The sequence below is a fragment of the Cariama cristata genome, unplaced genomic scaffold (assembly GCF_000690535.1).
Source record: "Cariama cristata isolate BGI_N322 unplaced genomic scaffold, ASM69053v1 scaffold7893, whole genome shotgun sequence".
In the NCBI taxonomy this organism is placed as follows: Eukaryota; Metazoa; Chordata; class Aves; order Cariamiformes; family Cariamidae; genus Cariama; species Cariama cristata.
In genome coordinates this window covers 2869-14407 of record NW_009607746.1, presented here as the reverse complement: position 1 = coordinate 14407, position 11539 = coordinate 2869, and the positions used below count along the sequence as shown (strand labels likewise).

At 49.1% G+C, this 11539-nt stretch overlaps 1 protein-coding gene across 1 annotated transcript; it reads right to left on the bottom strand.

Annotated features, from left to right (window-relative positions):
- Positions 1 to 1385: 1385 nt before the first annotated feature.
- Positions 1386 to 9043, bottom strand: CCDC68 (coiled-coil domain containing 68). Its single transcript, XM_009696856.1, has 10 exons — positions 8924 to 9043; positions 8459 to 8638; positions 6415 to 6549; positions 5738 to 5863; positions 5212 to 5340; positions 4080 to 4162; positions 3397 to 3502; positions 2493 to 2576; positions 1980 to 2056; positions 1386 to 1461 (listed from the first exon to the last, which is right to left on the bottom strand). Exons 1-10 carry the CDS (start codon positions 9041 to 9043, stop codon positions 1386 to 1388), a joined length of 1116 nt encoding a protein of 371 aa, XP_009695158.1.
- Positions 9044 to 11539: the final 2496 nt, after the last annotated feature.

Genomic DNA, 11539 nt, shown 5'->3' with positions numbered 1-11539 from the left:
AAAGAGAGGCAGGGCTTTTCAGGTGGGCTGAGGGTTGCTCGGGGTGCGTTTACAAACCTCGCCGTGGGTCAGCACCCAGCCTGCCCCGTGGCAGCTCAGCATTGGCACCCTGCCTTCAAGGTGAGCTCAGTTTCTCCTGACCGAGAGGGATGGGAAAGGGCTGAACAGCAGTTCCTTACCCTCACCTGCCAGGGAAACGGTACGATTTACAAAGCTCACACTTTAAACAGTGACTAAGTCAGTATAACCCAGAAGGTTGTGTACCGAAACACACGCAGTCTGCCTCACCCCAGTATTAGGGAGGTGCCAAGCTTTTATTTATTTGCACCTTAACCAAGTTAATCCTGGAGTGACACCATGTACGAATAATGCATCTAAAGCTAGGGAAAAAAAGGAGCAAACTGAAGCTTAGTACCTTTAAGCCTTATTTAAGGATCAACACCTTTCTTCTTTTTCTTCTTTTTTCTGAAATGCTGCTCTGTCTGCACATCGGGGATTAGAAGCCAAACCGGGCACACGGCCGTTCTTGGGTTCCCTCTGTCCCACAGCGCAGAGGTAAACATGAGTGTGCAAAGCCAGTGTCACTCCCCTGGGGGACAACATTTACCTTCTGAGGTGTGCCACATCTCTCAAATAGGGGATTGCCGACCACTGCGGAGGAGAAAAACCAGCCCTCCTCCCTGCAGCAGCTGCTTTCCCCTCCAAAAGGGATTTCAGCCGGCGGAGAGGCTCAAGGAGGAACTTCACGCTCCTGCTGACGCAGGCAGAGCACTTCACCATTTGCCATGGAAAGGTTTCACCATTTAACCTGGAAAGGGATTTGCTTGCTCCTTGCCCGAGGGCACCGTGACGTTATGCTGCTGCTAACACCCAGAACATGCTGAGCACCCCTGCAAGGGCAGAGCCACCGCTCCACGTCCACCCCATGCTCCATCCATCGTACCACAGCGGGTTGGAAAAGGGTAGCAACATTCCAGGTAGCCGAAGGTTTATTTTATAATCTTACCTAAATGTGAGTCACAGCTAAACTGAGTCTCTGCTGCAGGCTGGGTAGGTGGGAGCCCTTTTGTGCTGGCAGGGACCTGCTGCTGCCCACACCAGGGCAGATGCCGAGCTGGTCCGGCCGCGCAGCATCCCCCAGGTATGGCCAGGGCTGCCTTTGCCGTCAGGATGTGCAGGCATTCATGAGATCACTGCCTCTCTCATCGGTTCTTGCCTTGTTTCCAGGTCTGTTCTTTCAAAGGCAGCCCTGCACCACCTTTCATAGAGAGGCAGCCCGTGCTGGAGGTGCTTTGCAGTAACAGAGAGGCCATAGGAGTTACCGGTTGCAACACACAGAAGAAGTCCTTCTGACAAAGGTAGGAGACAAACATCCCATCGTTCCGTTAGTTCTCCTGCTTCCTTAGCCTGGTGAGCATCAGGTAAGGGGATGGTCTAAAAGCTCCAAAGTCTCGCGGTGGGCTGCGGAGTGAAGGACAACAAAGTAGACGTCACTCAGACACCCTCACCTGCCCAAGCCAGGCTTAAACCCACCACGACCATATGTGAAATAAGTCAGAGGTTTATAAATAACTATGGCTGTGGATATGAAGGAACTGAGAGCACAAACTTGCATCCAGATCTGCCTCAGCAAAGGATTGTATCCCCCAGAAAAGGCTCCCATTTAATCTTGAACAGATGTACAAGCTTCTGCAGATGCCCTCGGTTGATGTCCTGAGCACGCCCCATCTGAGCTGGAGGGCTGCGTGGGCATCAGGACTCGGGGTACAGCTGTCACACCATCAACTGCTAAGTTTGTAGCAGAGTTTGTGCTTTTCCTCTCCTTTATAGAGAAGATAATCTCCGCAGGATGAAGTTTGGTTGCTCCCAGCAAGGCCCGACTCAGCCCGCTCAAAGCCCTGCGGGGACACGGGAGGTGGCCAGCAAGAGCCACGGGCTCAGCCGTTGCCGTGCCCCGCGGTACCTCCCGAGGTACTTACTCGGTCCAGACAGCTTTTGAAACTTTACTCTTGGGCTGGCCAGACCAGAACTCCACTCTGTCTTTCAGTTCTTTGTTCTGCAAGGAGAAAAAAATAAAATAAAATAAAGCCCTCTCAACATAAGGTAGCAGGCAAGAGACAAGCCTGGATACCAACTAGGACCTGCTGCTCCTCCAGAAAGGTTTTGGGGGGCTTGGGGGATTTTGTGTGTTTGTTGTGTTTTGTTTTTTTAAACTGAGTGAAAAATGCAGTGCAAAGAAATACTACTCCGACAGTAAGCCTGGATACCAACTAGGACCTGCTGCTCCTCCAGAAAGGTTTTGGGGGGCTTGGGGGATTTTGTGTGTTTGTTGTGTTTTGTTTTTTTTAAACTGAGTGAAAAATGCAATGCAAAGAAATACTACCCCGACAGTATCGTACTGACACAAGCCCAGCAGTGCGGAGCGCCTCCTGATTGTAGAGAACTAATTTTGCTCTCTCCCTTCAATACATCTTTTTATTTTCTGACCTTACCTGCGCTTCCAGTGAACTCAGCTTTTCTGTCAGGTTTTCTATTTTTTTATCTTGGCTTCTGAGTTGGTTGTTCAGTTCCTGTGCCTGAGAGTTAGGAAATAAAGCTTGTAAAAGAGATTTGAAACCTCAATATATCAAACACATCTCTGTATCAAACAAAAGAGTTAAACATCTCACCATGCCAGGGGATTCGCAGACCATTTAAGTCCCTAGTCTTCTACCATAGAAAAACTAATTGATTGACTGATTTATAAAACAGTTTCTCAACACACGGTGTTGCGTTTTCCTGAGGATAAGAAGTCTCTCTGTCGTTGGCATATGTACAGAAACATGATTACGGAAGGTAGGTGGTGCGGGGTTCTTGCCTTAGCTGGATGGGAAGAGGCAAGCCCGTGTTGCGCGAGGCAAGGAGAGCGCAGCGGGAGGTCGTACGTACAAAAGCAATCGGTAAGTAAAACAGCTGACGTTATGTCGTGACTTTGGGAAGCAGGCTGATGGCTTTGAATTTTGTTGCAGCCTTTCTAGGATGTCAGCCTGTTGGCTTTGCTGGTGGGAGCAGCTTCACCAACTTCACGTCAAACCAGCCGCAGGGCAGGTACCTCCGGCGGAGCATCCCCGGGTCAGACAGGTTCCCCCCAGGAACCCTCTAGGAGAACTTAGGGGTCTGCCTGAAATCACCGTCTCCACCACAATAACCCCATTTTTAGCGATACCGTTTCCATCTTAATGTTGAAATGCATATGGATGTCTGAACGCGGGGTGCACAAAACCCAGCACAGCGTGACGAGCGAGCTGCTCACCCCCAGCACATATACTTAAGGCAAGAGCCCACATCCCAGTGTCTCCCATTTCTTTTCCCGACCACCGAAGACCTGCCCGGTGGGACGGCCCACACCAGCCTGACCTCCTGTATCACGCTGCGCAGGCTGTGGTGCTGCGCCTGGATCACGCGCTGCAGGTGGTGGATCTGCTCCTGCAGCGTGGAAATCTGGCTCTGGAGATCCAGGCACCTGCGGGCGAGAGCAGAGCATCCCGTGCTCAGTCCCCAGGGATCACTCAGCCGCTTTCCCACCTCAGAGTCAGCTCCAGAGCTTGTTGCTGGGAAGGATGTTCCTAAGGATGCCTGGCTGTAATTCATCCAGAACTATACACATAAAGGTTTCTTTATTGAGCAAAAGAAATAAAACCATAGTATGAGACATATTTTGCCTGGTAGGACCACCCTTACAAGCTGTTGATCAGTAAACTCGTAAATGATGAAGGCCATTGCCTTACCTACCGCATGCGCAGCATCACCAAAGCAGCGTCGGCTCCACGTGAGAATGAGGAAAGAAAAGCAATTTGTGCATGCACGGTGGAAGGAAAAGTACTAGGAATTTGAGTAGAATCAACATCTAAGAGCTGTAGGACATCAACAATTGTCTCGGCTTCTTCAAGCAATCACGGTAAATGAGTATTGGAGCCAATTGCTTTCATTGTGAATAATTTTGCTACCAGAAGGAACTTGAACAAGTGATTGTCTGGTACTCTACGTGAAATAATCCCCCAGAAAGAAACAAAAACACTTTATCACATGCGTTTAATCACCGTTTGCTGTCTTCATTCCTTGACATCATCTGTTGAAGCATCTTTTCAAATGACCTTTTCTTCTCTATCAGAGTTTTCTTTTCCTAAGGAAACAATTCAAGTTATATAGAAACTGTATTACGCTTCCTGCCATTGAATCAGCAAGAGAAGTTTGGCTGTAGGTTCAACGGGTCCGCTCAGCGTCTGAAAACTGGCAGAATTCACCAATAACCACCTACATCAGCCTACTTCAACAGCCTGACCCCTCCGAATCAAGTCCGGAAGGGATGACTGTACGGATTTACCATGAGAAAAGTCCAAACTCTCCTAAAATAGCAGTTCTCTCCTTTACTTAATTAGCAAAATCCTTAGGTCTCTTGAGAGCCCATGCTCAGCGGCCAGGGGATACTGCGTTACTGCTACGTCCGCCTCAAAATCTTGTCCGCACAGGGAAAAATCTTAACAAAACTGACAGCAAACTCAGCATCAGAAAGAATACCTGCACGCGATGGGAACAGAAATACATTCATTGACCCTGGATTTACAGTGATCCCAGGACAGGAAAAATCTTAGTTTTCGCCTGGCACTTCTATAGGAGCAATTCCCACCACTGCTGAGGGCGTACATCAGAAAAACACTGCGCGGTGCCGTCGCTTCTTCCAACGCAACTGACACCAAAGAAAACTCACAATAAAGGAGAACAAATTTTCTGCAAGTTTCTGTGCACGCGGTCGTCAGGTTGCTACCACCGTCGTGCGCCCGCCCGGGGTTTCGGATACTTACAGCGGCATTTTTCTGAGTTAAGAAGGAGCAGTTTTTAGTGCTAGGATGGCTACGTTATTCCAAAAGCCAGAAGTACGCCAACAGGGGGAGGTGAAAGAGCAACTATTCAGGAGCAGAAATTGTTAATAGCTACAAATTAAGACTTCTCCCTGATGCTCTACAGTTTTTAAGCAACTGCTAAAATAACTGAAAGAGGGAGCTCAAACTGCACGTTTTATTTATAGGTACAGCTAAAGGTTCTTCATTTGGCGTAACGTGGCAGAAATAACTTTTGAGTCCCAATTCCACCAGCTAACGTTCCAAACCCTGAAGGCAATCAGCTCCTCTTTCCAAGCCGGGCCGGAGGGAGTCGAGGAGCGGGCGGACATACCTCCTCCATCCTTTGCACGCGCGCCTCCATCTCTGCCACGCGGGTGCATTTTTCCTCGATGCTTTCAGCGAGGCGGCTGGCGTTTTCTGAGCTTTGCTGGAGCTTTTCTTCTTGTTGGAGATTGTAGGCCTGGGACCAAGAAGGGCATTAATGGGTGCGGGCTGGGAGCTGGTGAATGCAACAGATGGACAGAGATGGGGCTTGAGGAATTTTGAGCCAAATCTCCCAACTCGATTCCAAGAATCAGGAATAAAATGGAAATCATCTTTCTTTTTAATATTCCTATTGAGCTTCCCCACTGCGCTTGAGGAATTTTGAGCCAAATCTCCCAACCCGATTCCAAGACTCAGGAATAAAACGGAAATAATTTTTCTTTTTAAATTTTCCTATTGAGCTTCCCCACTGCACTAGCAGAAGAGACTCGGTAGCTCCTGGGTCGAGGTTTGCAGCACAGAGAGCCAGAGCCCACCTAAATATTTTGATGCTGAACGGGACGGTCGCGCCCACACGCGGGGGAGATTTGTACCTGGATTTGCTGCTTCTCATTCTCAAGGCGTTTTTTCAGTTCTTCTGACTGAGCCTGGTAATTCTCGTACAGTTTCTGGGAGGCAGATCTGAGAGCCTGTACGCCTGCTTCTCTGGTCGCTTCCAGCTAGGAAGAGTAATGGATATATTGTGCTTTTAAAAAAGGCAATGTTGTTATCATCACATGCTGAAAAAACAAGCCCTCAATACAAGATCAAATTTCAGAATTTACTCTTGTCAAAAAAAAAAACAACACAAAGAGAGGAATCCTAAACACCTGTGCGCAATATCCGACAGGCATTTTATTTTCGAAATAAAGGCAGATTTATTCAGTACTGAGCCATCCCCTCTTAACAACCAAAGACAATGGCTTACAAGGAGAGATGTGCTTCCAACTGCTTGTAAATGCATCTGCTGTCAACTACCAACAGAGCTGCCTGTCCCGTCTCCCTAGCTGCAAATGGGATGTGTCCCCAGAAGCAGATTTTTATACGAATTTCATTCCCTGCTGGAATGAAAGTTTGCAGCAGCCGGGAAAGCGAAGCGGAGTCTGCCCCTTCCCCGGAGGAAAGGCTCCGGCACGGGATCGCTGCGCAGGCACCGGGCTCTGACCCAGCTCTAACGGGGCGGCGAGGCACACACGTTCATCCGAAACCTTAAAAACCAACCCCAACACACCTTGATCTTCAGCACTTGGTTCTCCCTGCTCACCAGCAGCAGCTGCTCTTCTGTTTCCTTCATCATCCTCGCAACAGGGCTGCAGCTCCAGCCGCTGCTCTTCGACTCCGGTTTATCGCCCGAGACTAGAGGAAGCTGTCAAGGAAATGCACATGGAAATTATTTTTAAAATAACAGAAAACCAGCTTGAGCAATCAATGGGACTCTAAGAGACGTGGCTTCTTACAAACGCCCGTCTCTGGCTCGCGCAGGGAGGACGGGGCAGACCCCAGGCAGGTCCCCAGGAGCGGGGTCCCAGCTGCTCCCGGGGCAGCAGCCAGCACAGCTCCTCCACCTCCACACATTAGCTGAAATTAAAATGGTCGGCTCTCCGGGGCTTTACACTGGAAAGCATCTCCATGTCGATTCTGATAAATAGCTCGCCTCCACTGTCTACAGTGTTACTGCACAGGTGTAAGATGAATTAGCTTTCGGAATATTGCGGCAGATGTTGCGCTGTAGGTGAGGGTGCATCAATGCACACGAGCGATCGTTGCCCAACACTTCCCATTAGAAGAACTACTTCTTACTCCAGCATGTTTTAACTGTTCGGACACAACATTTCCAAATCTGTTTGCTTCCTAGAGGCCGCCTCTTTGCCCAAACCCACTTGCTTAAAGTGGTTTTAACTTGCTTATACTACTTTTCTCCCCCCAGAGGTGTTCGTGAATGCATGCTCACCACTTGCCTCCCGTCGCTTTTGAGAGCCGATATGGGCGAGGAACACGACCTGCAACCCGTCAGATGTATGCCAGAACACACTGGTGTTTGTTCGGCCTTTCTTACATTACACCAAGTTCATCTGTTAAAAATAAACTACCACAAAGGGCAGCCTGTACTTTTTAAAACCTTCAAACCATAAATCACTTCCCTTTCACTGCAGAGGCTTTTTTTTCAACCTCGTTCCTCGACTGAACAGAGAAAGGAGTAAGCATTTTTTAAAAAGAACTTTTTGTGATCAATTATTTCTTAATTAGCTGTGTTTCAGCCCACTGGTCCTTCCTCTCCCTCATTCCACAGTGCTCTCCTGGGCCCAGCTGGGCTGTACAAAAACTGCCTTTGCCTATTATCATCATCATCATCACCGTTCTCTGCCACTGAGAGTGAAGTAGTATCAGACCTACTCAGCTGAGTCTCGTTGCTCACAAGATCTCTTATGGGGAAAAAAAAAAATAAAATTTCATGTCCTACCCATTCACAGTGGTGTCAGCATCAAGCAGGGCACTGCTTCATATGCCCTTCCTGAGCTGGTGTCACCGCCACAGAATATATCTTTTCTTCAGTAATTGCTTCATGTACATGATTTTATGTTACGAGATGCTTAAGAATTAATCACGAAATATTCAGATTCAAAGTTACAGCATTTATTGTGCAACTCCATAAAGGTAATTATGGAGGGAAGGAAGAAATCTTATTTCTTTTAACTTAAATCAAAAGTTTGAGGTCTTCTCTTGTGTCACTACACACAAGAGTTCATTAAAAGCACTCGTTAAACTCCGTTCTTCCTGCATTTCCTCTGGCACTCAGGAAAGGAACAACCCCAGACCATTTCTCACATCTCAAACCCGCGGTACGTTCTGCTCCCCAATATCCTCTCGGTTTTGCTGACCGACACCTCCGGGGTCTGCCTGTCCCACGGGTCATCCCCCACCTCCCAAGATCCTGGTCCTCCAGGTACCCCAGACCAATCCTTCTGCTTCAGACAAGGCTGCTCCCGACTTTCCGCATCTCTTCCAGGGACCAAGCCCAGCCGTACAACTCAGCTCGGCATCGATGCTATATAGCAAACGGCTTCGAATAAAAACTCAAACCGGTTGACAGGTTCAACAGCAGCCTTAGACACAAGTATTCGTTTAATGCATCACCTCTCCCATCATTCTTATTGTTTTTAAGGTATAACGCAGCCACCCTACACTTTCCAACTGCTTAGTCGCCGTCTTTGTATGCAAAGCGAGGAAGGAAGCTCCAACCACGTCTTCCTTCATCCTCTTCTCCATCCTCCCACCCCAGTCACACCACCAGACACCCTCTCGCTTCGGCTGCGAAGCCGAGGCTTCTCACCAGGGCCCTGCTGCTCTCTGCCGTCGCTGGCCGACGTTCCCTCCGGCTGCACCGCTGACCGCCGCCAGGCTCCTGCTTCCTCCTCCTCCTCCTCGCATCTCCCAGCAAACGGCCCAGCAGAGCCCTGACTTTGGGTGGGGACACATGCTTACGTGTCTCTTGCAACAGGGGTGGAAAAACCTCACCAGTTTTAAAGCGGTTGAACCCAACCTCAGACAGCGTATGTTGTAATTAGGTCACTACTGCGGAGTAAAGAACATTTCCAGAATCCCCGTGTAAACCAAAAGGGTTTCCAAGCGCGTATTGCCACGCTGGTCTGAATTTTCTCTTTCAGTGGTTATTAGTTTTGCTCGCTGTGTTTCCCACTGAAGCAAAGAAAGGAACAGAACAGCAACAACTTCAGAAATACCTTTTTCACGTATTCCGCCTCCTCGGTGATTTGGGTACGAGAGGATCCATAAAGGACGTAGTTTCCCTCCGAGCCGCGGTCTTCTCGAGTTATTTGCTCAGTGAGTAGCAGGGTAGTCATCACTATACGTGCGTTTCCCTGTTCTGTCCAAGCGAGAGGAGAGAGGGGCTTGTTTCATTACGCAAGGATGGAGAATAATCCCATTATTCCATCCCATTTCATTCCATTTCAGCTTTAGGGACATGCTGGAGCCAAGCAGGCATTGCAGGCCTAAAGCACCAAACATTAAGGACCACTTTAAAAAAAAAAAAAGCAGACATACAATTATTTTTTTTTTTAATAGATGGGAAAAGAGATATATTCTTATATTATTTTCACTGAATATTTCAATGACTTTTTACTAGCAACCTACACCCCAGTCCTACATCATTTCAGAAAACACACGGCCAGAGATCCCAGGCAGAAAACAAGTAGCCCATGCACGCATGTAGTTTTAACTCAGAACCACCCAAACCTTCCACCATCCATCTGCAAAGTTTACAAACCAAACCCCGTTATCGTGCCCGCAGTAACCCCACGGCCATCAGGGAATCCAGTCCACGCTTGGCTCTGCGTTCCCAACGACCACGCCAGCGCAAAACTGGTTTTAATCGGGTTCAGGAGGATTACCAGTCCTGCTTAGGTGGAAGAAGCGCAACGCTTCAACGATACCATAATTGTCGGGGAAAAAAACCCCAACAACCTACCTGGGGCAGGGGGGAATAGATGGTAACCCCACGGCCATCAGGGAATCCAGTCCACGCTTGGCTCTGCGTTCCCAACGACCACGCCAGCGCAAAACTGGTTTTAATCGGGTTCAGGAGGATTACCAGTCCTGCTTAGGTGGAAGAAGCGCAACGCTTCAACGATACCATAATTGTCGGGGAAAAAAACCCCAACAACCTACCTGGGGCAGGGGGGAATAGATGGGAGACAAAATATAAGGCTTTTTTTTTCCCCCCCCCCATATGGCACAGGGAGAGAAAAGCCCCGAGCACCTCGGTTGGGTTTGTGCTGTGCAATGGTGACATCCAGTGTCAGCTGCATCGCTCTGAAGCCCACCCCCAGCCGCCCCTTTCCATCCCTACCCCAGGAGCCAGCCAGCTCCCAGGGGCACCTCAGCCAAGCAGATTTTTTTTAACGAGCGCATTTGAAGTATCTGGAACCAATTAAGGTTAGCACAGAGGAATAATAAAGCCAATTACGGAGCCTGGAGGGTGTGGATGGGCTCGCAGTGGAAGAGACAAAAAGCGGTTGTACTTTACAAAGCTTACAGATAACGTACAACAATATTTCGTTTAAAAACACATTTATTTTAAAACACTGAAGTTCAAGGTCTTGAGGCTCTCGCAGTTTAGCTCAGTAAGAGCAGCCCTGCCCGCACAGTACGGATGCTGCCGGCCAAACCCTCGCGGTGGCTGAGTCATCCCGGCACAAAGTCTTGCAGCGCTACCAGGAAGATCACTCAGGCTAGCACATTTCTTAATTAGCTCATTTTCTCATAAAATATAATTAGGCAACTGGAAACATTTATTGCTGTGTTGGAGGAGGGAATGCCGTTCCCACAGAGAGCGTAACTGCCCAGGTGGATCCGCGGCAGCTCACCCACACCAGACACCTCCGTACGCCACTACCTCGTGTCCCAGGCAGGCGACAACAGAAGGCTAAAGTAGAAATTACCTGTAAATAAGTGTAAAGAATTAACGCGTGAGCTTTAAGGGCTACTCCTTACAACTCCAATTCTTAGGGGATTTACAAATTCAAAGAGCAACACAATAAAAACTCTTATTGCTTTCCTTTTTACTCTTCTCCACCTTCTAAAAGTCAGGAGCATCAGCAGATGCCACATGCCTGGCCATCACTGAGCTGCTCTGCTCTGGCCGTGGGAGAGAGGAGGAACATCAGGTTGCACAGCTACCTTTCCTACCACAGCTTCTACTCAAACAGCAAAGAAGAGCTGAATATCCAGAGACAACCACCCAGGGCTTTGACCTCAAGCATAAAAAAATCAAACTAAACCACTCACTCCAAATGCCAACTGCTGATTTCACAGTGCCACAGTTTATCCAAGCTGGAAGATAAAGCAGAAATCCCAGACACCTCCAGCCGTGGCACGGAAGAGGTTTTCCATGGGTGCAGAGGATGATTCCCACCAACGCTACAAGGGGTAAAACAAAGTTTGTTCTGTCTTGCCGGCTGCTGTTTTCCCTCCTGCCCGTAGCCTGGCAGCTACCCAGGCACCCAACACAAAGGGCAACCCAGCATCAGCTCTGGCTAATTCAGGGTGACACCTCCGCTTGCCCCCGGGGGCTAAGGCCTGGAATGGAAATGTTGTTCAGCTGTGAAGCAGTGGAGCCAGGAGAAGGGAGTGATAACGGGCACAGCTCTCTCCCTTGACCTGAGTGGGCTGGAAGCAGAAGCCCTTGGGAGGGTCCCCCTTCCCCACCTGGGCAACCACCGGCAGCAGAGCAGTAGCCCACAGGGCTGCACAGCTGGAACTGCTCGCAGGGCTGCACATCTGGACCTCAACAGTCCTCCGGGCACCTCTGTCCTCCTGGCAGGGGCTGGCAGCAGAAC